Below are 27,382 nucleotides of genomic sequence, written 5' to 3'. Positions count from 1 at the left end.
AAAAACTTTTTTTTACCTCATTTAATAGGTCTTTGAAAGACCTTTCCAACGATGTCTCCCCCATCAAAATTGGCCCAGTCTTTCTCCCGTTATCAGCACACGAATTATGGAGGAGAAGTGAAAATAAAACTACATCTCCCATCATGCCTTGTGCTTACTTCCTGAAAGCTGCTGCCCTCCCCCTGTTCTATCCCCCCGAGCAAATTATTATATTGTAACGCCCACATCTCCCTTCCCTATGCATACACCCTCCCCTTCTGCTCATCTCCCCCTCCCCATGCTGGCTCCTGTCCAGTGATGAAGCAGCTGCCTCCGTGCTCACTGTAGTGTGGGCACTGGAGAGTGGATAGTGAAAGGAAAAATGGTAAAAAAAACATAATTGTTTGTCTATAAAACTGTCCTGATAGGGGTCCCTCCATCTTTTTCACAACTACAACTCCAAGCATGCCCAGTTATTTTATATGCTGTTCGGGCATGCTGGGAATTCCAGTGGTGCCTCCAGCTGTTGCAAGACTACAAATCCCAGCATGCCCTGTCAGCTTTCTGCTGTATGTGCATGCTTGGAGTTGCAGAGGTGACTCCAGCTGTTGTAAGACTATACATCCAAGCATGCCGTGACAGCTTTCTGCTGTTTGAGTGTATAAAGGAGTTGTAGTTCACACCTTTACTGTATCAGGAGACTCCTGGGAGTTGTAGTTCACCAACACCTCTACTGTATCAGGAGACTCCTGGGAGTTGTAGTTCACCAACACCTCTATTGTATCTCTGTAGTCTCCTGGGGGTTGTAGTTCACCAACACCTATATTGTATCTCTGTAGTCTCCTGGGAGTTGTAGTTCACCAACACCTATATTGTATCTCTGTAGTCTCCTGGGAGTTGTAGTTCACCAACACCTATATTGTATCTCTGTAGTCTCCTGGGAGTTGTAGTTCACCAACACCTGTATTGTATCTCTGTAGTCTCCTGGGAGTTGTAGTTCACCAACACCTGTATTGTATCTCTGTAGTCTCCTGGGAGTTGTAGTTCACCAACACCTGTATTGTATCTCTGTAGTCTCCTGGGAGTTGTAGTTCACCAACACCTGTATTGTATCTCTGTAGTCTCCTGGGAGTTGTAGTTCACCAACACCTCTATTGTATCTCTGTAGTTTCCTGGGGGTTGTAGTTTACCAACACCTCTATTGTATCTCTGTAATCTCCTGGGAGTTGTAGTTCATACACCAGTGTTTCCCAACCAGGGTGCCTCCAGATGTTGCAAAACTACTACTCCCAGCATTCCCTGGTTGGGAAACACTGGCATACACACACACACATAACAGGGACTACAACTCCCAGCATGTGTCATTCAGTAGTCCCCCCCCCCCCCTCACACACAGAATCATCTCCAGTATGATATTTATTCCCTGTAGTCTATACACCACCAGCCCGTGCAGTGTAATATGTCTCCTTCACACACATGTCCTCCCCCCTCCCTGCTCTGTGGTTTGCTCTGTGTTTCCCCCATGAAAACTTGAAACCTCCCCGTGATAAGTGAGGTCCTCTGTAGACAGAGCAGGGGAGGGGGGAGGAGCTGTGGACATCCTCATTCTCCCCCTGCTTGAATCTTACAGATAGGGGCGTTTCTGAGGATGAGCCTATGGCTGCCTCAGAAAGCACCCGCTCATGCATATGCATAAGCAGGGAGGACCTGACAGAGGCTAGGGGGAGCACAAACACTGCTGGGAGGAAGAGATCTCCGTCCCCAAGATGGCGGCTGCAATGTAATGAATAGGGGACGGATGCAGGACTACTGGGCTATGCTGGCAACTCTAATATCTCAGAAACGGCTGCATATAGGTAAATAGGACTAATTGACTGAATTGTATAACTTTTGTTTGGGGAACATTTGAGCAGGGATTTTTGACCACTACAGTTGTCCTTTAATGGTTATAGAATTCCCATATTCTACTACTTTTTAGTTTTCTGACAGGAGAAAAATGAACTTCTGACTACTGAATCCATCTGGACTGACTTGTTTAGCATTAGAGATGAGCGAATCGAAGCTGATGAACCCAAATTCGTTACGAACTTCATGAAATATTTGATTTGCAACAAATGTGAATATCACCACGATTCTGTTGTTCTTCGGCATTGTATTAAGGAGAGGGGCAGATAGCTGTGAGTTGCCTCATACATTTCAACAAGCTGCCTCAACTTCATAAACCTTAGCAGAGGAAGCAGTAAGAATTTTTCAGCGCAATTCTGTGTCTTTGTTCCACAACAACTCATCTGCTGGTTAAACTAGTCTGTAGACGGTATAATACCCAGCAGTCCATTCCTAATAGTCTTTGACAGAGTGAAATGTTATGTTTAGTATTCAGCTTTTTTGTGCTGCAGCGCTCTTGTGTTCTTCTGGTGTTGTGCAAAAATAGTTTTTTTTAAGCGTACTGTACCGTATTTTTCTGCCCTCATAAGTGCATACCACATACGTACATCTAAGTAGTGTACTATTTTATACCTGTTACTCTGTCAGTATGAAAGGAAAGCCAAAAGTAATCACGGCCTGGTGTTTTACTAAAATACTTTTTTTATGCGTATTGTACCGCAGTTTTCTGCCCTCATAAGTGCATGCTACATATCTACATCTAAGTGGTGTACTATTTTGTACCTGTTAATCTGTCAGGGCCTACACACTGTGAAAGGACAGCCAAAAGTAATTACCGACTGGTGTTTTATTAAAATACGTTTTTTAAGCGTACTGTACCACATTTTTCTGCCCTCATAAGTGCATACCACATACCTACATCTGACTGGTGTACTATTTTTTGCCTTTTAATTTGTCAAGGGCCTACACACTGTGAAAGGACAGCCAAAAGTAATCAACAGCTGGTGTTTTACTCCAATACGTTTATTAAGCGTACAGTAGCACATTTTTCTGCCCTCATAAGTGCATACCACATACCTACATCTAAGTAGTGTACTATTTTGTACCTGTTAATCTGTCAAGGGCCTAGATACTGTGAAAGTCCAGGCAAAAGTACACACCTCCTGCTGTTCTAGACAAATACTGTTTTAAGCGTAGTGAAGCGTATTGTACTTCCCTCAAATATGCACTAAGTATGTCAGCCAGAGAAGTGCCAGGATGTGCACAGAGGAGTGGCAGAGGCCTAAATTCATCAGACATAGGTTGCAGCAGACTAGGGGCAAGTGGCAACGAGAGGCCTGAGCTCTCTGTATCAGCTAGCGTTCATGTCTCGGCCAGCAACCCAACTGCTGTCATCGATTGTTTAATACGGTCATCCACTTCATCACAAGTGACATCTGATACCCCCAGTCAACAGTCGGTGGGTTCCTCAGACACAACCCTAAGTTGGCATGGCCCGGAAGCAATAAGTCCCTGTCCTCCCATTGCCTCTGTCCTATGCTGTTTCCTCACCTACAGAAGTATCTTAAGTTGTGGGTACAGCTCCACTATTCACTGAGGACTATCTAATAGAGGACAGTTAGCAGCTACTGCCCAGCCAACAAGTGGAGGAGACATTCGCCGCTTCCTCTGCTAGGCGGGCAAGTAGTGATGAGGAGAGTGACGTGGGAGGCAGTGTTGCCAGGGTTCAGGGTCCTGAAGCAGACAGTTTTGAGGAACCTGAGGTGGACATCAGTGACGTGCAGACACTTGTTGATGATGATGAAACCGATCGTAATTGGGAGCCGGGTGCAGAATGGGCTTTATCATCATCAGGAGAAGAGAGTTGCAGGTTGCCTGTGAGGCAGCAGCTGAGCCAGCAAGGTGGTAGCATGGTTGGCAGTCAGCATGGTGGCAGAAGTGGAAATTCTGGAGCCAAATGTGTGCGGGGTAGACCACCTGCTTCACGGCAGCCTACCTTCCCAGGAGGTAGTGAAACAGGGGTTCCTGGGGATGGCGGCAGTAGAAGTCAATTAGTACGGACTAATGGTGGGAAAATCAGCTACTCGGCAGTGTGGCAGTTTTTCATCAAGCATCCGGAGGAGGTTCACATAGCCACATGCAAGATATGTTGGCAGAAGGTGAAGCGTGGCCAGGGTCCCAATGTTGGCACCACGGCCCTGCGTCAGCAAATGCTTCACTACGATAAAGCGGCCTTGGAGAACCGTGGCTCCGATGTAGTGTTCAAGCCTGCTGCTTCACCCAGTGGCACACCACTCCCTCTTTCAGCCAGCCAAAACTTCACCACCTCAGCCGAAGGGAGCTGTGTGTCATACCCTCCTTTTGTTGCTCCAGATGCTCCTGCTCCTCCTTCTTTTAGTCAGCCATTCTGCCAACAATTCATTGGCGAAGCCATGTCCAAGAGATAACAGTATGCGCCCACTAATCCAAAGGCGCAGAGGCTGAATGTGCTCCTGTCTGACTTGCATGTGCTGCAGTCCCTCCCTTCTCAAGTGGTGGATTCTGCACCTTTCAGAGAACTTATGGCTTGTGCCGAGCTGAGGTGGAGAGTGCCAAACCTTCTTTTCTTTGCGAAGAAGGCAGTACCAGCCCTACACAATTTTGTGGAAGAGAAGGTGGGTCAGTCCTTGAGCCTGTCGATGTGTACCAAAGTGCACGGCAGCACCAACGTCTGGAGCTTTAATTATGGTCAGGGACAATACATGTCCTGTACGGCTCACTGGGTGAATGTGGTTCCTGTACAGCCACAACACCAACTTGGACAGGTCATGCCCATTCCTCCACCGTGCTCTAAGGCCATTGGTCCTGCGACAGTGTGCAACTCTGCCTTCTCATCCTCCACCAGGTCCTTAGCCTTCACTGCCCAGACAAGTCTCAGTGGCCCTTCAACATGTCATGTGTGCAGGGCACAGCGGTGTCACACTGTTCTTCAAATGGTTGGCCTTGGCGAAAAGAGTCACACAGGGGAGGAACTGCTAAAAGTATTCGGAAAGAAATTGGAGCATGGCTTACTCCACGAAAACTGGAAATGGGAACCATGGTGACTGATAACGGGAAGAACATGTTGCATGCGCTGCGACTGGTAAGGCTGAGCCATGCGCCCTGCATGGCACACGTGTTCAATCTGGTTGTGAAGCAGTTCCTGAAGTGTTCCCCACATTTTCAAGACATCTTAACAATGGCACGGAAACTTTGCATGCACTTCAGCCACTCGTACACCTCAAAGCAAACCCTCCTTGAGCTGCAGCGTCAGAACGGTATCCTCCAACATAGTCTGATTTGTGACGTTGCCACACGTTGGAATTCCACCCTCCATATGTTGGACCGACAGCATGAACAGAGAAAAGCCATCACCGATTTCTTGATGATCCAAGTGGATAGGGGTACTCCTCTTTGTAACCTCAATGTGAACCAGTGGCAGCTCCCACCTAACACCTGCCGTTTGCTCAGGCCCTTTGAGGAAGCCACATTATTAGCAAGTCGCCAGGATTACGGGATGAACAACGTCATTCACCTGCATCATTTCTTACAACACGTGTTGGAAACGATGTCTCGTCAGGGTACTGGAATTGTGGTACCTATATCTCACGTAGAGATTCTTATAGCAAAAATTACACTTTTCTGGCGCTTGCTGGGTCAGGAATGAATGATGGCAGATAACTCCAGGTATAGATGACCAGTGTTCCTTTTATTACAAGGTCAACCATTTGTACACTGCAATAAAAGGAACACTGGTCATCTATACCTTGAGTTATCTGCCATCATTTCACTCCTGACCCAGCAAGCGCCAGAAAAGTCACATTTTTCCAATAAGGATCTCTACTTCTCAAGACCACCCCAGGACGTTGGGTACAGACAGACACGGGTTGCTGCTTCTTCTTCTGCCTTAAGGCTGACTACGGTGTTGTGCCCGGAGCACAACACATCCAGGTTGAACAGTTATATTATACACCTATGTACACTGCCACCACGAGGTAAAGGCACAGGGTGCGCCGGTGCTTGTCCCAACAATTTCTCCATATAAACCTACATCTCACTGCCACATGAGCCCTGTGGAGGCTGAACTGGAGGAGGAGGGGGAGGGGCACAGTGGAGCACAGTTTAGGTTTCACCAAATGGGCGTTTTTTCTCGTAATCCGAAAGGAGAGGAGGAGTAGGAGCAGCCAGAGGAGCTAGAGGGTTATGAGGAAGGCGATACAGAGGACCCAGATACACCGTGGCAGTATCCAGTGGAGAGGGAGACAAGGAGTCCCTCCGAGTCACTTGCACAAATGGCACGATGCATGCTCACTTGCTTGTGTAGTGACAGCCTAATTGTCACCATTCGCCAGCGCAATGACTCCTGGATCTCCACCTTATTGGACCCTCACTACCACCACAAAATAGGGGCCTTTTTTACACCCACTGTGAGGGAGGACAAAATGACCTATTACAGAGGCATCCTATGTAGTCAGTTGGCCAATGCCTATCGGTGCCACCGTCCATCCACTTTCATGGGTGGCAGGAGCAGTACCAGCTCCATCAGCAACAGCCTGAGTCTACAGTCGCTGATGAGTATCTTTGTTCCCCCACATAGTGAAGCAACTCATCAGCAGGAGGTTGACCTGAAGCAGGACCTGAACCAGCAGGTAGTGGCATACCTTGACATGCCCATGCCAACTAGTGTTGAGCGGCATAGGCCATATTCGAATTCGCGAATATTCGCAAATATATGGATGAATATTCGTCATATATTCGCGTTTTATTTTCGCATATGCAAATATTTGCGTATGCGAAAATTAACATATGCGAAAATTTGCATATACAAAAACCTGTACAAGCAAAAATTTGCATATGCGAAAATTTGCATATGTTAATTTTCGCATATGCGAAAATTCGCACACCAGTCTCACACAGTAGTATTAGAGCCTTCTTTACACCACACAAGCTGGAAGCAGAGAGGGATGATCACTGTTATGTGTACTGTGAAAGAAAAAAAATATATATATATTCGTAATTACGAATATATAGTGCTATATTCGCGAATTCGCGAATATGCGATATTCGCAAATAAAATTTGTATTGCGAATATTCGCGAGCAACACTAATGCCAACACACCTTGAAGATCCGCTGGACTTCTGGGCAGCCAAACTTGATTTGTGGCCCCAACTAGCAGAGCTTGCCCTGGAAAAGCTGTACAGCCCGGCCAGTAGTGTGCCGTCAGAGCCGGTGTTTAGTGCGGCGGGGGAAATAGTCACCCACAGGAGAACTCGTCTGTCCACGAAAAATGTGGCGAGACTGACCTTTGTGAAGATAAATCAGGCATTGATGAGCCAGGATTTCAAACCACCAATTCATGATGCATGTAGATTGACCATGGTGCCACACCAACACTTCACAAATATGGATAGTGCCAAACAGTTTTAAGGCGCTGCTCCCCAGTTACAAACATTCCTCTGCATCAGACCATTTTTCACCCACCTTTGTCATTGGGTACTGTTATTGCCACCCACCGCACCACTCTGTCACTGGGTCACTTTCAGGACTCCTGATGCAGCTGCTGCCACCTCCAGGCTGACTCATTAAGCCACAATATGGTCTCTTCTCATGCTTCAGCCAACTCCAGGCTGTGCCATTCAACCACTATATGGTCTCCTCATGCTTCAGCCAACTGCAGGCTGTGTCATTTAGGCAATAAATGGTTTAGTGATGCTGCTGGGCCTGGATCTGGGAATAAAAATGTTGTTATGGTAGCACTAGCTACCCAAAATCTTCAATTTAAATTTCAAAATTTGTCTTATATTCTTAGGGATTGTGAAGCCCTGGTGTCTACTCATGCTGCTGCCATCTCCAGGCTGTGCCATTTAGACACTATATGGTCTCTTCATGCTTTACCCAACTACAATGTGTGTCATTCAGGCAATATATGGTTTACTGATGCTGCTGGGCCTGGATCTGAAAATAAAAATGTTGTTATGGTAGGACTAGCTACCCAAAATCTTCAGTTTCAATTTCAGAATTCCTCTTTTAATCTCAGGGATTGTAAAGCCCTAGGGCCTTCTCATGCAACTGCCAACTCTAGACTGTGCCAATCAGATACTATATGGTCTCCTCATGCTTCAGCCATCTCTAGGCTGTGCCATTCAGCCAATAGATGTTTTGCTGATGCTGCTGGGCTGGGTCTGGGATTAAAATTTTTGTTATGGTAGCACTAGCTACCTCAAATCTTCAGTTTAAATTTTAGAATTCATATTTTAATCTTAGGGATTGTGAAGCCCTAGTGTCTGCTCATGCTGCTGCAAACTGCAGGCTGTGCCATTCAGACACTATATGGTCTCCTTATGCTTCAGCCAACTCCAGGCTGTTCCATTCAGCCAATATATGGTTTACTTATGCTGCTATGCCTCGGTCTGGCCCTAACATTTTTGTAGTGGTAGCACTTGCTACCCTAAATCGTGAATTCAAATTTCAGAATTAATATTTTAATCTTAGGGATTGTGAAACCCTAGTGTCTACTCATGCCAACTCCAGGCTGTGTCATTCAGCCAATATATGGTTTACTGATGCTGCTGGGCCTGGACCTAAAAATTTTTATGGTAGCTACCATAAATATTAAATTTCAAAATTAATCTTTTAATCTTAGGGATTGTGAAGCTCTAGTGTCTACGCATGCTGCTGCCAGCTCCATGCTGTGCCATTCAGCCTCTATATGGTCTCCTCATGCTATCAACACCTCCACACTGTGTCATTCAGTCACTATATGATCTCCTCCTGCTGCCAACACCTCCTTGCTGTGTCATTCAGCCACTATATGTTCTCCTCATGCTTCAGCCACATCCAAGCTGTGTCATTCAGTCACTATATGGTCTCCTCATGCTATCAATTCCGCCACACTGTGTCATTCAGCCACTATATGGTCTCCTCATGCTGCCAACACCTCCTTGCTGTGTCATCCAGCCACTATATATGGTCTCCTCATACTGATGCCACCTCCAGGCTATGTCATTGTGCTGCTTTGCGGCAGTGATTCTAAAAGAGATGCCTGTAATCTGCATGTCATACTAAATAACAGTATTATTTCACTACCCCAGCACACTCCATATGCGTGTTAGAACACAGCAAAGTATTCTTCACCCCTACTGAGGCTCTCTGTAGGCCAGAAATAGAAGTTTTTAATATAGATTCGCCGCAAATAAATTCGGATCAAACCAAATTTTTCAAAAAAATTTGTCGAATCGGCCAAATCAAATTTTTCTTAAGTTCGCTCATCTTTATTTAGCATGCACTGTATATTTTGTTCCCATTTTTATGCAGAAGAAAGCAATAAAATCATCCTAGTGACCACCCCAAGATCTACTGGTGTCGTGGAAATATTTTCTTGTTTGTCACATTGCCTTCATGGTGAGTGTAATGTTGTGCAGTGTGGTTTGTTGCTATTGGCTATTGGCACAGCTGCAGATGTGTTGGTGGTCAGTGACGTGCAGGCCTCAGTGCACAATGTTGTAACCATATTGTAACTTGTTGTCACGATGCCGGCTGGCAGGAGGTGGATCCTCTGTGCCAGAGAGGGATTGGCGTGGACCGTGCTAGTGGACCGGTTCTAAGTCACTACTGGTTTTCACCAGAGCCCGCCGCAAAGCGGGATGGTCTTGCTGCGGTGGAAGTGACCAGGTCGTATCCACTAGCAACGGCTCAACCTCTCTGGCTGCTGAAGATAGGCGCGGTACAAGGGAGTAGACAGAAGCAAGGTCGGACGTAGCAGAAGGTCGGGGCAGGCAGCAAGGATCGTAGTCAGGGGCAACGGCAGGAGGTCTGGAACACAGGCTAGGAACACACAAGGAAACGCTTTCACTGGCACAATGGCAACAAGATCCGGCGAGGGAGTGAAGGGGAAGTGAGGTATAAATAGGGAGTGCACAGGTGAACACACTAATTGGAACCACTGCGCCAATCAGCGGCGCAGTGGCCCTTTAAATCCCAGAGACCCGGCGCGCGCGCGCCCTAGGGAGCGGGGCCGCGCGCGCCGGGACAGGACAGACGGAGAGCGAGTCAGGTACGGGAGCCGGGATGCGCATCGCGAGCGGGCGCCACCCGCATCGCGAATCGCATCCCGGCTGGAGACGGTATCGCAGCGCACCGGGTCAGTGGAGCTGCCCGGAGCGCTGCGGTAGCGAGAGTGAAGCGAGCGCTCCGGGGAGGAGCGGGGACCCGGAGCGCTCGGCGTAACAGTACCCCCCCCCTTGGGTCTCCAGTACCCCCCCCCCCCTTGGGTCTCCCCCTCTTCTTAGAGCCTGAGAACCTGAGGAGCAGACTTTTGTCTAGGATATTGTCCTCAGGTTCCCAGGATCTCTCTTCAGGACCACAACCCTCCCAATCGACCAGAAAAAAGGTTTTCCCTCTGACCTTCTTGGAGGCCAGTATCTCTTTAACGGAGAAGATGTCCGAGGAGCCGGAAACAGGAGTGGGAGAAACAAACTTGGGAGAGAAACGGTTGATGATAAGTGGTTTGAGAAGAGAAACGTGAAAGGCATTAGGAATTCGAAGAGAAGGAGGAAGAAGAAGTTTATAAGAGACAGGATTAATCTGGCACAAGATTTTGAAAGGACCAAGATAGCGTGGTCCCAATTTGTAGCTAGGGACACGGAAGCGGACATATTTAGCGGAGAGCCATACCTTGTCTCCAGGAGAAAAAATGGGGATTTGGAGGAAGATTCAGAGACTCTGAAGTTATACGAGAATTCGGCCCATGGTAGAAGATCTGCCCAGTCATCCTGGCGGGAGGAAACAAAATGGCGTAAATAATCACCCAGGACTTGGTTAATTCTTTCTACTTGCCCATTGGATTGAGGATGATATGCAGAGGAAAAGTTTAATTTAATCTTGAGTTGTTTACAGAGAGCCCTCCAGAATTTTGACACGAATTGGACGCCTCTATCCGAGACGATCTGCGTGGGCAACCCGTGAAGACGAAAAATGTGTACAAAAAATTGTTTTGCCAACTGAGGCGCTGAAGGAAGACCAGGAAGAGGGATGAAATGTGCCATCTTGGAGAATCGATCAACGACCACCCAAACAACAGTGTTGCCACGGGATGGGGGTAAGTCTGTAATAAAGTCCATACCAATCAGAGACCAAGGCTGTTCGGGGACAGGCAGAGGATGAAGAAGACCAGCGGGCTTCTGGCGAGGAGTCTTATCCCGGGCACAAACAGTGCAGGCTCGTACAAAATCCACAACATCCGTCTCCAGAGTCGGCCACCAGTAGAAACGAGAGATGAGTTGCACGGATTTTTTGATACCCGCATGACCTGCGAGTTGGGAGGACCCCATTTGAGGATTCCGAGGCGTTGGCGTGGAGAAACGAAGGTCTTCCCTGGAGGAGTTTGCCTGATGGAGGCTGGAGAAGTGGAGATCAGGCAGTCGGGGGGAATGATGTGTTGCGGAGAGAGCTCTACTTCCGAGGCATCCGAGGAACGAGAGAGGGCATCGGCCCTAATGTTCTTGTCGGCAGGCCGAAAGTGAATTTCAAAATTAAATCGGGCAAAGAACAGAGACCACCTGGCCTGGCGAGGATTCAGCCGTTGGGCAGACTGGAGATAGGAGAGGTTCTTGTGATCGGTGTAAATAATAACTGGAAATCTTGATCCCTCCAACAGATGCCTCCATTCCTCAAGTGCTAATTTAATGGCTAGAAGCTCTCGGTCCCCGATGGAGTAGTTCCTCTCAGCCGGAGAGAAGGTCCTAGAAAAAAAACCACAAGTAACAGCATGCCCGGAAGAATTTTTCTGTAGAAGGACCGCTCCAGCTCCTACAGAGGAGGCATCAACCTCCAATAGGAAGGGTTTAGATGGGTCAGGTCTGGAGAGCACGGGAGCCGAAGAAAAGGCAGACTTGAGCTGTTTAAAGGCGTCTTCCGCTTGAGGGGGCCATGACTTAGGATTGGCATTCTTTTTGGTTAAAGCCACGATAGGAGCCACAATGGTGGAAAAATGTGGAAAGAATTGTCTGTAATAATTGGTGAACCCCAAAAAACGTTGGATAGCACGAAGTCCGGAGGGGCGTGGCCAATCTAAGACGGCAGAGAGTTTGTCTGGATCCATTTGTAGTCCCTGGCCAGAGACCAAGTATCCTAGGAAAGGAAGAGATTGACATTCAAACAGACATTTCTCCATTTTGGCATAAAGTTGATTGTCACGAAGTCTCTGAAGAACCATGCGGACATGCTGGCGGTGTTCTTCTAGGTTGGCAGAAAAAATCAGGATATCGTCCAGATATACAACAACACAGGAATATAAGAGATCACGAAAGATTTCATTAACAAAGTCTTGGAAGACGGCAGGGGCGTTGCAAAGGCCAAAGGGCATGACCAGATACTCAAAGTGTCCATCTCTAGTGTTAAATGCCGTTTTCCATTCATCCCCCTCTCTGATGCGGATGAGATTATAGGCACCTCTTAAGTCCAGTTTGGTAAAGATGTGGGCACCTTGGAGGCGATCAAAGAGTTCAGAGATGAGAGGTAGGGGGTAGCGGTTTTTTACAGTGATTTTATTAAGACCGCGGTAGTCAATGCAAGGACGTAGAGAGCCATCTTTTTTGGACACAAAGAAAAATCCGGCTCCGGCAGGAGAGGAAGATTTGCGGATAAAGCCCTTCTTTAAATTTTCCTGGATATACTCAGACATAGCAAGAGTCTCTGGGACAGAGAGAGGATAAATTCTGCCCCGGGGTGGAGTAGTGCCCGGGAGGAGGTCAATGGGACAGTCATAAGGCCTGTGAGGAGGTAAAGTCTCAGCTTGTTTTTTGCAAAAGACATCCGCAAAGTCCATATAGGCCTTAGGGAGACCGGTTACAGGAGGCACCACAGGGTTACGGCAGGGAGTACTGGGAACCGGTTTAAGACAGTCCTTGGAACAAGAGGGGCCCCAACTCTTGATCTCCCCAGTGGACCAATCCAGGGTAGGGGAGTGGTGTTGAAGCCAGGGTAGTCCAAGGAGAATTTCGGAAGTGCAATTGGGGAGGACCAAAAACTCAATTTTTTCATGGTGAGGTCCGATGCACATTAGGAGGGGCTCCGTGCGGAAACGTATGGTACAGTCCAATCTTTCATTGTTAACACAATTGATGTAGAGAGGTCTGGCGAGACTGGTCAGCGGGATGTTGAACCTGTTGATGAGAGAGGCCAAAATAAAATTTCCTGCAGATCCGGAATCCAAGAAGGCCATAGTAGAGAAGGAGAAGGTAGAGGCAGATACCCGCACAGGCACAGTAAGACGCGGAGAAGCAGAGTTGACATCAAGGGCTGTCTCACCTTTGTGCGGGGTCAGCGTACGTCTTTCCAGGCGGGGAGGACGGATAGGACAATCCTTCAGGAAGTGTTCGGTACCGGCACAGTACAGGCAGAGATTCTCCATGCGGCGTCGTGTCCTCTCTTGAGGTGTCAGGCGAGACCGGTCAACCTGCATAGCCTCCACGGCGGGAGGCACAGGAACGGATTGCAGGGGACCAGAGGAGAGAGGAGCCGGGGAGAAAAAACGCCTTGTGCGAACAAAGTCCATATCCTGGCGGAGCTCCTGACGCCTTTCGGAAAAACGCATGTCAATGCGAGTGGCTAGATGAATGAGTTCATGTAGGTTAGCAGGGATTTCTCGTGCGGCCAGAACATCTTTAATGTTGCTGGATAGGCCTTTTTTAAAGGTCGCGCAGAGGGCCTCATTATTCCAGGATAGTTCTGAAGCAAGAGTACGGAATTGTACGGCGTACTCGCCAACGGAAGAATTACCCTGGACCAGGTTCAACAGGGCAGTCTCAGCAGAAGAGGCTCGGGCAGGTTCCTCAAAGACACTTCGAATTTCCGAGAAGAAGGAGTGTACAGAGGCAGTGACGGGGTCATTGCGGTCCCAGAGCGGTGTGGCCCATGACAGAGCTTTTCCAGACAGAAGGCTGACTACGAAAGCCACCTTAGACCTTTCAGTAGGAAACTGGTCCGACATCATCTCCAAGTGCAGGGAACATTGAGAAAGGAAGCCACGGCAAAATTTAGAGTCCCCATCAAATTTATCCGGCAAGGATAGTCGTAGGCCTGAAGCGGCCACTCGCTGCGGAGGAGGTGCAGGAGCTGGCGGAGGAGATGATTGCTGAAGCTGTGGTAGTAGCTGCTGTAGCATCACGGTCAGTTGAGACAGCTGGTGGCCTTGTTGCGCTATCTGTTGTGACTGCTGGGCGACCACCGTGGTGAGGTCGGCGACAACTGGCAGAGGAACTTCAGCGGGATCCATGGCCGGATCTACTGTCACGATGCCGGCTGGCAGGAGGTGGATCCTCTGTGCCAGAGAGGGATTGGCGTGGACCGTGCTAGTGGACCGGTTCTAAGTCACTACTGGTTTTCACCAGAGCCCGCCGCAAAGCGGGATGGTCTTGCTGCGGCGGTAGTGACCAGGTCGTATCCACTAGCAACGGCTCAACCTCTCTGGCTGCTGAAGATAGGCGCGGTACAAGGGAGTAGACAGAAGCAAGGTCGGACGTAGCAGAAGGTCGGGGCAGGCAGCAAGGATCGTAGTCAGGGGCAACGGCAGGAGGTCTGGAACACAGGCTAGGAACACACAAGGAAACGCTTTCACTGGCACAATGGCAACAAGATCCGGCGAGGGAGTGAAGGGGAAGTGAGGTATAAATAGGGAGTGCACAGGTGAACACACTAATTGGAACCACTGCGCCAATCAGCGGCGCAGTGGCCCTTTAAATCGCAGAGACCCGGCGCGCGCGCGCCCTAGGGAGCGGGGCCGCGCGCGCCGGGACAGGACAGACGGAGAGCGAGTCAGGTATGGGAGCCGGGATGCGCATCGCGAGCGGGCGCCACCCGCATCGCGAATCGCATCCCGGCTGGAGACGGTATCGCAGCGCACCGGGTCAGTGGAGCTGCCCGGAGCGCTGCGGTAGCGAGAGTGAAGCGAGCGCTCCGGGGAGGAGCAGGGACCCGGAGCGCTCGGCGTAACACTTGTCTGTGTCCACTGTGGGAGTGCCTTTAAGACAGTGGCTGTAGGTGTGACACCTGATACTGTATATGTGGGAGTGGCTACTGTAACCCCGCCCTCTTTGTTGTGTACATAAATAAACTGAACACTGACCTCCCCAGAGGATTCTTGCTATGCTGGAGGAAGGAATCAGTTGTTGGATCACTGACTGTCTGTCTGTGTTTAATCAACTATAGCGAATTCGTTATCCTGGCAGACACCACTGAGCCCGAATTATTACAAGTCTAGATTTTCTACAACACTGGTTCCTATAAAGATCTACCATTTGATCAAGATTTACTATTTGGCCACCGCTGATCTTTCAGAAGATTATTATGGTTCTCTCAGCAATCTATGATTCTCTCAGCACAGTAATCTACTCTCTGAACAGTATTTCAGGTTGCTTGTGCATCATCACATGTCTCCTTAAACACCCAGTACAATAAAACATAATGAATTACTTTTTAAAATGAGTATTTCAAGAAGAAATACATTATAACATACTTTAGTTAAATGATGCCATTTTCCTTTAGCACTTATAATGTTCTTCAGAATCCTAATGTGGGGTAATTTATTTTATAAAGGAACCTGTAAAGTATTTGCTTAAAATCGTTGTAGGCTTTGTGTGCGGCAGTGACTAAGCCTGATGTGTTGGAAACCATGATGTTAGTATTCAGTGGAGCTGATGTCATGTGCACCACAGGAGATCCAATCAATAGCACTCCATACCTTCTAGCAAAAATGGCTGGACAACGCTTACAGATGGAATTTCTACATCATAACAAGTTTTCAGGTATAAGTTTTACTAAATGACTAAATACAACCATTATTGTTGGTAATGCTTTATATCAGCCACTATTAACACAGAAGAACAAAATGAGTTAATCCAGCGCTCAATAAAAATGTTCTCTTCATTTAAACCATTAAAAATGGAGCAAATACACCAATGTGCTCTTGGCTCACAAGTTCCGAACTTGTACTCACAGCCATACCTGATATGGGGTGTTTGCCCAATATTTAATGGATTCAATAAAGAGGAAGTTTATATGAAGATCTGAATCAATTCCTTATGTTCCTCTGCATGATACTATGCATTAAGTCAGTGTGGATCCGTGTCTATGTAGAGGTGAGCTGGATGTTCCTATATTTGCACTATGAATATAGCTTTTGAGCTTTACCATGGGTAGAATGAGAACAAATTCAGTTCTGGGGCATTACAAGTCTTAGGGAGGAATTCATTGTTGGTTTTGCCCTTTTTTTAATGTTATTTTTTTTTTATTTTTACAATGGGTAACAAGTCATTTAGACTCAGTCAAGCAAACAAACACAGCAGGATGATTGACAAGCTGGGAGCCTGCACAGACCCTACTTTTCCTCACTTCGCAGATCCATGCTTGTCCCGCCCACACTTCTTGTATTTGGACTCATCACAGAGACACACAGGCAATAGCTACATAGACAGCATTTTTTCGCCCAAAAATATGCAAATTTTTTAACAAATGTATATTACAAATAAACAAATAATAGTATTATCTACATGATATCAAAGATTTTTGAAAAATGACAGATGCACTTTAACATGCAATAACAATAACATGCATTTCAAAGTTTGTAATCTGAAGAAAATCTGCATCAAAGTCAATGGCAAAATTTGTATGTAGTTTAGAAAACATTAATAAAGCTGTTTAAAACTTTTTAGATTACAAATCATTAGAAGATCAGTCCAAGAATGAAAACATGTCTTATTGTGGATTCTTATATAAAGCGCCTTCAAGCTCTTCTAAGATGTCAACCAACCGAAAATTAAAAGAAGGTAAACTGGTTACCTTTCTTTATGTTACACCAAGTGTACATAATATACAGTAATACAGCATGTTTATAGCAAAACCAGTCATTGATGTCATTATGTGTTTAATTTCAGGAAAGTAAAGTGTATTGGGATCATCTGCCGTGCCACATGATAAGGCAAAACCCTTTAGCACGGCATAGGCGTGCGCAGCCTATTGCATTAGGGTGTGCACCCCTAAAGCACAAACTCAGGCCGCGCGCGTGCGTATGTGTGTGTATATGGGTATGTATATATATATATATATATATATATATACATATCAATAGGGGGCAGTACTCTCATTGTAGGGACACACAGTTATGGGCATTGTTACGATTCGGCAGGCTGGATGTGGATCCTCTATGTCAGCGAGGGATTGGCGTGGACCGTGTTGGTGGACCGGTTCTAGGGTTGCTACTGGTTTTCACCAGAGCCCGCCGCAAAGCGGGATGGTCTTGCTGCGGCGGTAGCAACTAGGTCGTATCCACCGGCAACGGCTCAACCTTGCTAACTGCTGAGAAGGCGTGGGACAGAAGGACTAGGCAGAGGCAAGGTCAGACGTAGCAGAAGGTCGGGGCAGGCGGCAAGGTTCATAGTCAATAAGGATAGCAGGAGATCTGGAACACAGGCTTTGGACAACACTAAACGCTTTCACTGGCACAAGGCAACAAGATCCGGCAAGGAAGTGCAGGGGAAGTGAGGTAATATGGACAGGGAGCAGATGGAAGATAATTAGGCTGATTGGGCCAGGCACCAATCATTGGTGCACTGGCCCTTTAAACCTCAGAGAGCTGGCGCGCGCGCACCCTAGAGAGCGGAGCCGCGCGCGCCAGAACATGACAGCCGGGGACCGGGACGGGTAAGTGACTTGGGATGCAATTCTCGAGCGGGCGCGTCCCGCTATGCGAATCGCATCCCCGCCGGCAATGTCAGTGCAGCGCTCCCAGTCAGCGGGTCTAACCGGGGCGCTGCAGAGAGAGAGACGCCGTGAGCGCTCCGGGGAGGAGCAGGGACCCAGAGCGCTCGGCGTAACAGGCATAAATTAGTTAATAGTAGTCAGACAGGGTAAACTGGATTAAAAGGACACTTGTCTAAATAACTAACAACACATTGCTAATTTGCTCATTATCTCTATGTGAATTGCACTCAGTAAACCAGCCCAGGTCATGTGCTCTGTGTGAACAATATGTAGTATCATGCAAGTTTAAAACAATGAATCAGAACAATCTGTATTTGAATCTAAGCTATCAGTAGGTAGCCATTTGCCCCTTTAATATGTGACACAGATGGGTCTGACTGAGGCTGAACGAATGAGTAAATGAAATAAAAATGCAGCATGAAGGAAAAAGAAATAAACTGTGTACTTGGCTGAGGAGAAAAAATGAAATCTGAAAAAATATATAAAATAAATAAACAATAGCTGTTATCATTAAAGCTGCTAAACTAAAACATTAGGGTGACCAACTAACTAGAGAATCCATAGAAAGATGGTAGTGCTAGCGTACACTATCATAGTAATTATATAACCAATAAATTACACAACTTATTAAAAATTAATGATTTAAAAATGAAAAAATCACCTCTAGCAGATATTGGCTGCCGTATGCCATTCTGTGAGAGTGGGATACCGTAATGCTGCTGGTATTGCGCAGTAACCTGGCCGTGCCTCCCCTTGCATTGCAGTGACTCTGCCTCCGCGGGACGTCACGAAAAGCACCACGCATGCTACAGGGGAGGTCTGGAGGAGGAGCATGTCCGTCCTACACTCTGCGGCAATATCGCTCGCATAGTGTAGGAGGATTGGTTCAGCAGGGAAACAAATGCTCTGCAAGGCAGTGCAGTATGGAGGTGATAGAGCGTCAAGTTTGAGGGTTGATTAGGGTGTGCCCAGGCACACCAGGCACACCCCGTGCGCACGCCTATGTAGCATAGTGCCCCGAACCGATTTTGATAAGAGGGCACATTAACACTTTCAGCAACAAATCAGTTGAAAACATAAAAAAAGTGTTATTATTTTGAGATTATTTTTCTGTTATGCAAAGAGCATCCAAATGCATACAATTCCACTGTTTCCATTCCTGCAATTTATATTATCCTTAAAGCGCAACAGGTACGGAGGTGCAGTTACCATTACATAGAGCAGAATGTGAAATAAAAACGGGTGCTTTTACTTACATTCGCCACGGTCTGAAAAGGAAAATTCTTACTTTATTTTGAAGCCAGGCCATAGTCGGATGGGCCGGCCAACTCCTGCAGCGGCAAGCCCCTCCCCGCCTCCTCTCCGCTCCTAATTTGCAGCGCTGCAAATCAATCATGCTGATCCTGCATGATTGACGTGCAGCGCTCCATGCTAGGAGTGGCCCAGCATCAGAATAAAGTAAGAATTTTCCTTTACAGACCACGGCAAATATGAGTAAAAGCATCCTCTTTTACTTCACATTCTGCTCTATGCAATGGTAACTGCACCTCTATACCTGTATGGAGGTGGCAGTTTTGCTTTAACCTGTTTAGGACGGCGGGCGTATCCATACACCCCCGTTTTAAAGTCCTTAAGGACTGAGGGCGTATGTATATGCCCGTGGGAATTCCAGTCCCCGCCGCTAGCCGGTTTGGGACCGAACCGGGATGCCTGCTTATATCATTCAGCAGGCATTCAGGAGACCCCCCCATGTTGGCGATCGGAGAAAATCGCATGTCATTTCAGACTTGCGATTTTCTCCTATTCCGGGCTGATCAGGTCTCTGGTGACCCGATCACCCGGAAGATAGGGATGATCGGAGCTGTCAGTGACAGCCCCGATCATCTTGAAGGATAGGAGTGAGGTCGCAGTGCTGCGATCTCCTCCTATCCCCTGCCATTAGTCAGAACTGAGTTCTGACCAATGGCAGTGCATGACAGGGGATTGCCATGGAAACCCCCCATTCTGCCCACCCCTGGATGTTGGGCAGAATGGGGGGAGAAGATGGCGGCCTGTATCTGTGCAAAAGATGCCGTGGGGACCGCAGATCATCGCTGGAGACTGCGGAGATCAGAGGCGCAGGTAAGGAAGCGACGGTGGGGGGGGGGGGGGGGGGAAGTAAGGGGGAAGTATGCTATATTTACTGCTGCCCTTCCTAGTGGTTGCCAAACTGCAACTCCCAGCATGCCCAGACAGCCAAAGGCTGTCTGGGCATGCTGGGAGTTGTAGTTTTGCAACATCTGGAGGGTCACAGTTTAGAGACCACTATTACAGTGGTGCCCAAACGGTGGCCCTCCAGATGTTGCCAAACTACAACTCTCAGCATGCCTAGACTGCCCAGGCATGCTGGAAGTTGTAGTTATGTAACATCAGTCCCTTCGGATTTTGCAATTTTCATGGAAATTTTGAAAATTGCTGCTATACTTTGAAGCCCTCTAATTTTTTCTAAAAGTAAAAATATGTCCATTTTATGATGCCAACATAAAGTAGACATATTGTATTTGTGAATCAATATAAAATTTATTTGGAATATCAATTTTCCTTACAAGCAGAGAGCTTCAAAGTTAGAAAAATGCTAAATTTCCAAAATTTTCATGAAATTTGGGGATTTTTAACCAAGAAAGGATGTAAGTAACGACGAAAATTTACCACCAACATAAAGTATAATATGTCATGAAAAAACATTCTCAGAATCAGAATAATCGGTAAAAGCATCTTAGAGTTATTAATGATTAAAGTGACAGTGGTCAGAATTGCGAAAAAGGGCTTAGTCCTTAAAGGGAATGTGTCACCAAATGTTGTTAATTTTTTTTTTTAGGTTTAACCCCTTAAGAACCTAGGGTGTATGGATACGCCCTGGCTTTCTGGTACTTAAGGACCCAGGACGTATCCATACGCCCGTGGGAATTTCGGGCGTCCTCCGGGCGGGAACCGGACCAATGTGCCTGCTGATATAGATCTGATGTTATGGAGGATATGTAGATGACACAGTGTTATGGAGGATCTGTAGATGACATACTGCCAGCTGCTGCGCTCCTCACTGCCCGCTCCTGCGCTCCTCACTGCCTGCTCCTCCCTGCATGCTCCTCACTGCCCGCTCCTCCACTCCTCACTGCCCGCTCCTCACTGCCTGCTCCTCCACTCCTCCCTGCCTGCTCCTCGGCTCCTCAGTGCCCGCTCCTCAGCTCCTCACTGCCTGCTCCTCCCTGCCCACTCCTCACTGCCTGCTCCTCCCTGCATGTCCTCACTGCCCACTCCTCCACTCCTCACTGCCTGCTCCTCACTACCCGATCCTCGGCTCCTCACTGCCTGCTCCTCCGCTCCTCACTGCCTGTTCCTTCATTCCTCACTGCCTGCTCCTCCCTGCCCACTCCTCACTGCCTGTTCCTCACTGCCTGCTCCTCACTGCCTGCTCTTCCATTCCTCACTGCTCGCTCCTGCGCTCCTCACTGCCCGCTCCTCCGCTCCTCACTGCCTGCTCCTCCCTGCCCGCTCCCGCACTCAATCACTGGCCTTAATGGTCACATGCAATAAAGGCACATGACCACTGAGGCTAGTGATTAGATGTCCTATGCACAGTGCATGGTGCATCAAAAGGGCACTTATGTGGGGATCTCTGGAGTAGTGTTCAGCGGCATAGGCCATATTCGAATTTGCAATTTTTCGTCATATATTCGCTAAATTCGCCTATTCATAATATTCATGTTTCATTTTCGCAAATGCGAAAATCCGCGTATGTAAAAATTACAAAAATTAACATAAGCAAAGATTTGCATATGCAAAAATTAGCATATGCAAATTTTTGCATATGCGAAAATTTGGACGCCAGTCTCACACAGTAGTATTTGAGCCTTCTTTACACCACACAAGCTGGAAGCAAAGAGGGATGATCACTGTGATGTGTACTGTGAAAAAAAAATGAAAAATTTTACGAATTGCGAATATATAGTGCTACATTCGCGAATTCGCAAATATGCGAAATTCGAGAATAAAATTTGCATTGCAAATATTCGCGAGCAACGCTACTCTGGAGCAGTGACAAAGTGGGATTGGGAAGGGGAAAGGGTAAGTATTGATTTTGCTATTTAGGTTCTACCTTTGCCTGCTCCCCAGTCATTTTTTTGAAAAGGGTAAAATAAACTCCTTTAAAGCAAAAAATAAATAAATAATAAATGTCTGGTTGGCCAGGTGTACATTTAAAAAAAGATGTGTCATGTGCAAGTTGGTATCTATCTCCCTCAGCTCCCCCATAGGTATGCATTCAGGTAGGTCAGTGACAGGGGATGGTGCATATTGATATCCCCAATTTCTGCTGTCATGGGGCAGTCTTGCTGTCCCCATACACTTATTAGGTTGTCTGTCAACGTTTGACAATTTCACATTAATCAAGTCAACTTTTGCAATTTTGTATGATAAAAAGCTTTCAGTACAAAGACAGTTTCCATACATATGTTTAACATTTAAAAAAGACATAACTCATGTCCATATTTTTTTTCCTAATCACAATACAATAAAACATTTTTTTTCTAATTATATTAATTTAGAAATGAAAAAATGGTGGTGCACTATAGAAAATAGTCTATTAAGCTTTTATGAAGATGAAAACCAATCAGTTCCAGAGGAATTCATTGACCTAAGTGAAGCTATATGTCTAGATGTCCATTCAACTGAGTTTACTCTCAATGCAAGGTATGCAAAAAGTTACATTTTCTCTGTATTCATTCTTTTGAGTTTCATGCCCCTTCAGATGTAAGCATGAAATTACACAGAACCCCCATTTCCTACCTACTTGCATAGCCTCCCTAAGCTGCGACTCTACAGCCAGTCCCTCTGCTGAACCAAATTGCAGGGGCAATATAGTCAAAACAATGAACAGAATTGCACAAGGTTGGGGATAACATGTCTGATTGTGGGGGGTCCATCCGTGGGACCCTACGCCATCTCCGGGCCGGCGCTATGGTCACGGAAGCCTAGGGATTCCGTGATCGAGATTGCATGCCGAGCCTCCTTCATGTCTATAGGAGGGGACGTGATGGCTAAATAACACAGCCGTCACTCCTCCTCCCATAGACATGAATGGAGGGGGCGTGGTGGCCGTGTTCGCCAATCATCCGGCACAGACCAGAGTTTGCTCCATGCACCGGATGACTGGGGTGCCATGGCAGTGATCGCGGGGAACTGGTCACTTTGGATAGGGGATAATATGTCTAGCAGCGGATTACCCCATTAAAGGAAAACTGTCACGTTTTCTCCCGCACTATCCCCACTGATGGATGGTACCGATGGATAGTGCGGGTGACACTGATTCCAATGAGCCCTACCTTGCCCAGATCTGCCCGGCCGTTCGCCCGCAATCGTTGTTTTATTATATGTGGAAATCTTGCTGTAACTGGCATGGGCGGGGCTTCTGCAGCTTAACTGGCACTGATGTCAGCGCCGCTTATGAATATTCATCCCCCCTCCCTTCAGTTAGGAGCAGCAAAGAGAGGGAGAACTGGAGGGAGGTGGGGTTAAATATTCATAAGCGGCGCTGATGTCAGTGCCAGTTAAGCTGCAGAAGCCCTGCCCGTGCCAGTTACAGCAGGATTTCCACATATAATAAAACGATTGCGGGCAAATGGCCGAGCGGATCCGGGCAAGGTATGGCTCATTGGAATCAGTGTCTCCCGCACTTTCCATCAGTACCTGTGGATAGTGCGGGAGAAAACATGTGACAGTTTTCCTTTAAGGAATTAAGATGGATAGCCACTGAGAAGAATATGTGGGAGGGTTATCAGGGAATCTACTTGTAAGTTTAGGTGGGGGTTATCAGGGCATGTACTAGTAAGTAGTATTGAGCGCGAATGTTCGAAATGCAAATTTTTACAGCGAATATCAGCACTTCGCAATTTCACGAATATTTAGATTCATTTTTTATGCCAATGTATGCACTTCCAGACTGGACACTGATTCCCTCCCTTCTTTTAGGTGAAAGATGAAATTGTGCATGCACACTATGCAAATTTCATTACGAATTTTTGCATGGGAAAAAAAGAGAACAAAAATAGCAAATATGCGAATTTCGCGAACATAGGACGAATATTCGTTTATATATTCACAAAATATCGCAAATTCGAATATGGCCACTGCCGCTCATCACTACTAGTAAGTTTAGGTAGGCATTATAAGGACATGTACTACCATTTTTGTTGAGTTAAAGGGGTACTCCGGTGGAATTTTTTTTTTTTTTAAATCAACTGGTGCCAGAAAGTTAAACAGATTTGTAAATTACTTCTATTAAAAATCTTAATCCTTCCAGTACTTATAAGCTGCTGAATACTACAGAGAAAATTATTTTCTTTTTGGAACACATATCTCTCTGCTGAAATCATGACCACAGTGCTCTCTGCTGACATCTCTGTCCATTTTAGGAACTGTCCCGAGCAGCATATGTTTTCAATTGGAATTTTTGCCTACTCTGGACAGTTCTTAAAATGGACAGAGGTGTCAGCAGAGAGCACTGTGGTCATGATGTCAGCAGAGAGCTCTGTGTTCCAAAAAGAAAATAATTTCCTCTGTAGTATTCAGCAGCTAATAAGTACTGGAAGGATTAAGATTTTTTAATAAAAGTAATTTACAAATCTGTTTAACTTTCTGGCACCAGTTGCTAAAAAAAAAAAAGTTTTTCACCGGAGTACCCCTTTAACCCCTTAAGGACCCAGCCATTTTACACCTTAGGACGTTTTTTGAACATCTGACCACTGTCACTTTAAACATTAATAACTCTGGAATGCTTTTACTTATCATTCTGATTCCGAGATATTTTTTTCGTGACATATTCTTCTCTAACATAGTGGTAATTTTTTGTGGTAAATTGCTTCCTTTCTTGGTGAAAAATTCAAAAATTTTATGAAAAAATTGAAAATTTAGCATTTTTCTAACTTTGAAGCTCTCTGCTTGTAAGGAAAATGAATATTCCAAATAAATTTTATTTTCATTCACAAATACAATATGTCTTCTTTATGTTTGCATCATACATTTTATGAGTTTTTACTTTTGGAAGACACCAGAGGGCTTCAAAGTTCAGCAGCAATTTTCAAATTTTTCACAAAATTTTCAAACTCACTATTTTTCTGTGACCAGTTCAGTTTTGAAGTGGATTTGAAGGGTCTTCATATTAGAATTAGACCCCATTATAAAAACTGCACCCCCCCAAAGTATTCAAAATGACATTCAGTAAGTGTTTCAACCCTTTAAGTGTTTCACAGGAATAGCAGCAAAGTGAAGGAGAAAATTCAAAATCTTCATTTTTTTTACACTCGCATATTCTTGTAGACCCAATTTTTTAATTTTTGCAAGGTGTAAAAAGGTGAAAATTTTCACTTGTATTTCAAACCCAATTTCTCTCGAGTAAGCACATACCTTATATGTCTATGTTAATTGTTCGGCGGGCGCAGTAGAGGGCTCAGAAGGGAAGGAGCGACAAATGGTTTTTGGGGGGCATGTCACCTTTAGGAAGCCTCTATGGTGCCATAACAGCAAATAAAAACCCACATGGCATACCATTTTGAAAACTAGACCCCTCGGGGAACATAACAAGGGGTAAAGTGAACCTTACTACCCCCACAGGTGATTCAAAACTTTTGCATATGTAAAAAAAAATAATAATAATTACCTAAAATGCTTGGTTTCCCCAAAATTTTACATTTTTAAAAAGGGAAATAGCAGAAAATAACTCCCAAAATTTGAAGCCCAATTTCTCTCAATTCAGAAAACACCCCATATGGGGGTGAAAAGTGCTCTGCTGGCGCACTACAGGTCTCAGAAGAGGAGTAGTCACATTTAGCTTTTTTAAAGCAAATTTTGCTCTGGGGGCATGCCACATTTAGGAAGCCTCTATGGTGCCAGAACAGCAAAAAAAAAACACATGGCATACCATTTTGGAAACTAGACCCCTCAGGGAACGTAACAAGGGGTAATGTGAACCTTAATACCCCACAGGTGTTTCACGACTTTTGCAATTTTTAAAAAGGGTAATAGCAGAAAATACCCCCCAAAATTTGAAGCCCGATTTCTCCCGATTCAGAAAACACCCCGTATGGGGGTGAAAGTGCTCTACTGGCGGACTACAGGTCTCAGAAGAGGAGTAGTCACATTTGGCTTTTTGAAATCAAATTTTGCTCTGGGGGCATGCCACATTCAGGAAGCGCCTATGGTGCCAGAACAGCAAAAAGAAACCCACATGGCATACCATTTTGGAAACTAGACCCCTTGGGGAACGTAGCAAGGGGTAATGTGAACCTTAATATCCCACAGGGGTTTCACGACTTTTGCATATGTAAAAAAATATATATATATATATATTTTTTTACCTAAAATGTTTGGTTTCCCAAAAATTTTACATTTTTAAAAAGGGTAATAGCAGAAAATACCCCCCCAAAATTTGTAACACAATTTCTTCCGAGTACGGCGATACCCCATATGTGACTCTAAACTGTTGCCTTGAAATACGACCGACAGGGCTCCAAAGTGAGAGCTCCATGCGCATTTGAGGCCTAAATTAGGGACTTGCATAGGGGTGGACATAGGGGTATTCTACGCCAGTGATTCCCAAACAGGGTGCCTCCAGCTGTTGTAAAACTCCCAGCATGCCTGGACAGTCAGTGGCTGTCTGGCAATACTGGAAGTAGTTGTTTTGCAACAGCTGGAGGCTCCATTTTGGAAACAGGGGCGTACCGGGCGTTTGTAATTTGTAGTGTAGTGTTTTGAGGGTACAGTCACATGGGCAGGGGTTCACAGTAGTTTCTCGCTGGCAGTTTGAGCTGCGGCAGAAAATTTGCCGCAGCTCAAACTTGCAGCCGGATACTTACTGTAAACCTCCGCCCATGTGAGTGTATCCTGTACATACAGCTGTTGCAAAACTACAACTCACAGCATGTACGGTCTATCAGTGCATGCTGGGAGTTGTAGTTTTGCAACAGCTGGAGGCATACTACTTTGGCTGGGAATGCTGGGGATTGTAGTTATGCAACAGCTGGAGACACACTGGTTTGCTATTTAACTCAGTGTTTCACAACCAGTGTGCCTCTAGCTGTTGCAAAACTACTACTTCCAGCATGTACGGTGCATGCTCTTTGAAGGTACACTGTGTTTCACAACCAGTGTGCCTTCAGCTGTTGCAAAACTACAACTCTCAGCAGTCACCGACAGCCAACGGGCATGCTGGGAGTTGTAGTTATGCAACCAGAAGATGCACCACTACAACTCTCAGCATGCACTTTAGCTGATTGTGCAAGCTGGGAGTTGTAGTTATACAACAGTTGAAGGTACACTTTTCCATAGAAAAAAGGTGCCTCCAGCTGTTGTCCCAGTATGCCCATAAGGGAATGCGCGGAGTTGTGGTGGACTGCCTCCTGCTGTTGCATAACTACAGCTCCCAGCATGCCCTTTTTGCAAGCTGGGAGCTGTTGCTAAGCAACAGCAGGAGGCTGTCACTCACGTCCAACTTCTGATCCACGTCGCCGCTGCAGGTCAGTCCCTCATCACCGCTGCCGCTCCTGGGGCCCCGATCCCAACAGGGATGCCGGGGATCGTGGTCCCCAGCTGCCGGGGTCCACTTCCCGCACCCGATCACGTCCTCCGGAAGAGGGGCGGAGCGTGTTGCGGGAGTGACACCCGCAGCAAGTGCCCTGATTGGTCGGCCGGTAAACCGGCCGACGAATCAGG

General features: G+C 46.4%; 1 protein-coding gene across 5 annotated transcripts in view; it reads left to right on the top strand.

The window, feature by feature from the left end:
* ARAP2 (ArfGAP with RhoGAP domain, ankyrin repeat and PH domain 2) overlaps nt 1-27,382 on the top strand; it is a 416,250-nt gene that overhangs the window by 177,373 nt on the left and 211,495 nt on the right. For all 5 annotated transcript variants that reach the window (XM_056556214.1, XM_056556235.1, XM_056556204.1 and 2 more), the window contains 3 exons: nt 15,510-15,684; nt 16,591-16,704; nt 22,222-22,366. In XM_056556214.1, coding sequence (XP_056412189.1) covers nt 15,510-15,684; nt 16,591-16,704; nt 22,222-22,366 — 434 coding nt within the window. The remainder of the gene's footprint in view (nt 1-15,509; nt 15,685-16,590; nt 16,705-22,221; nt 22,367-27,382) is intronic.

Source organism: Hyla sarda, chromosome 1, assembly GCF_029499605.1.
Source record: "Hyla sarda isolate aHylSar1 chromosome 1, aHylSar1.hap1, whole genome shotgun sequence".
In the NCBI taxonomy this organism is placed as follows: Eukaryota; Metazoa; Chordata; class Amphibia; order Anura; family Hylidae; genus Hyla; species Hyla sarda.
The sequence above is the reverse complement of the archived record's forward strand: the minus strand, read 5'-3'. Positions and strand labels throughout refer to the sequence as shown.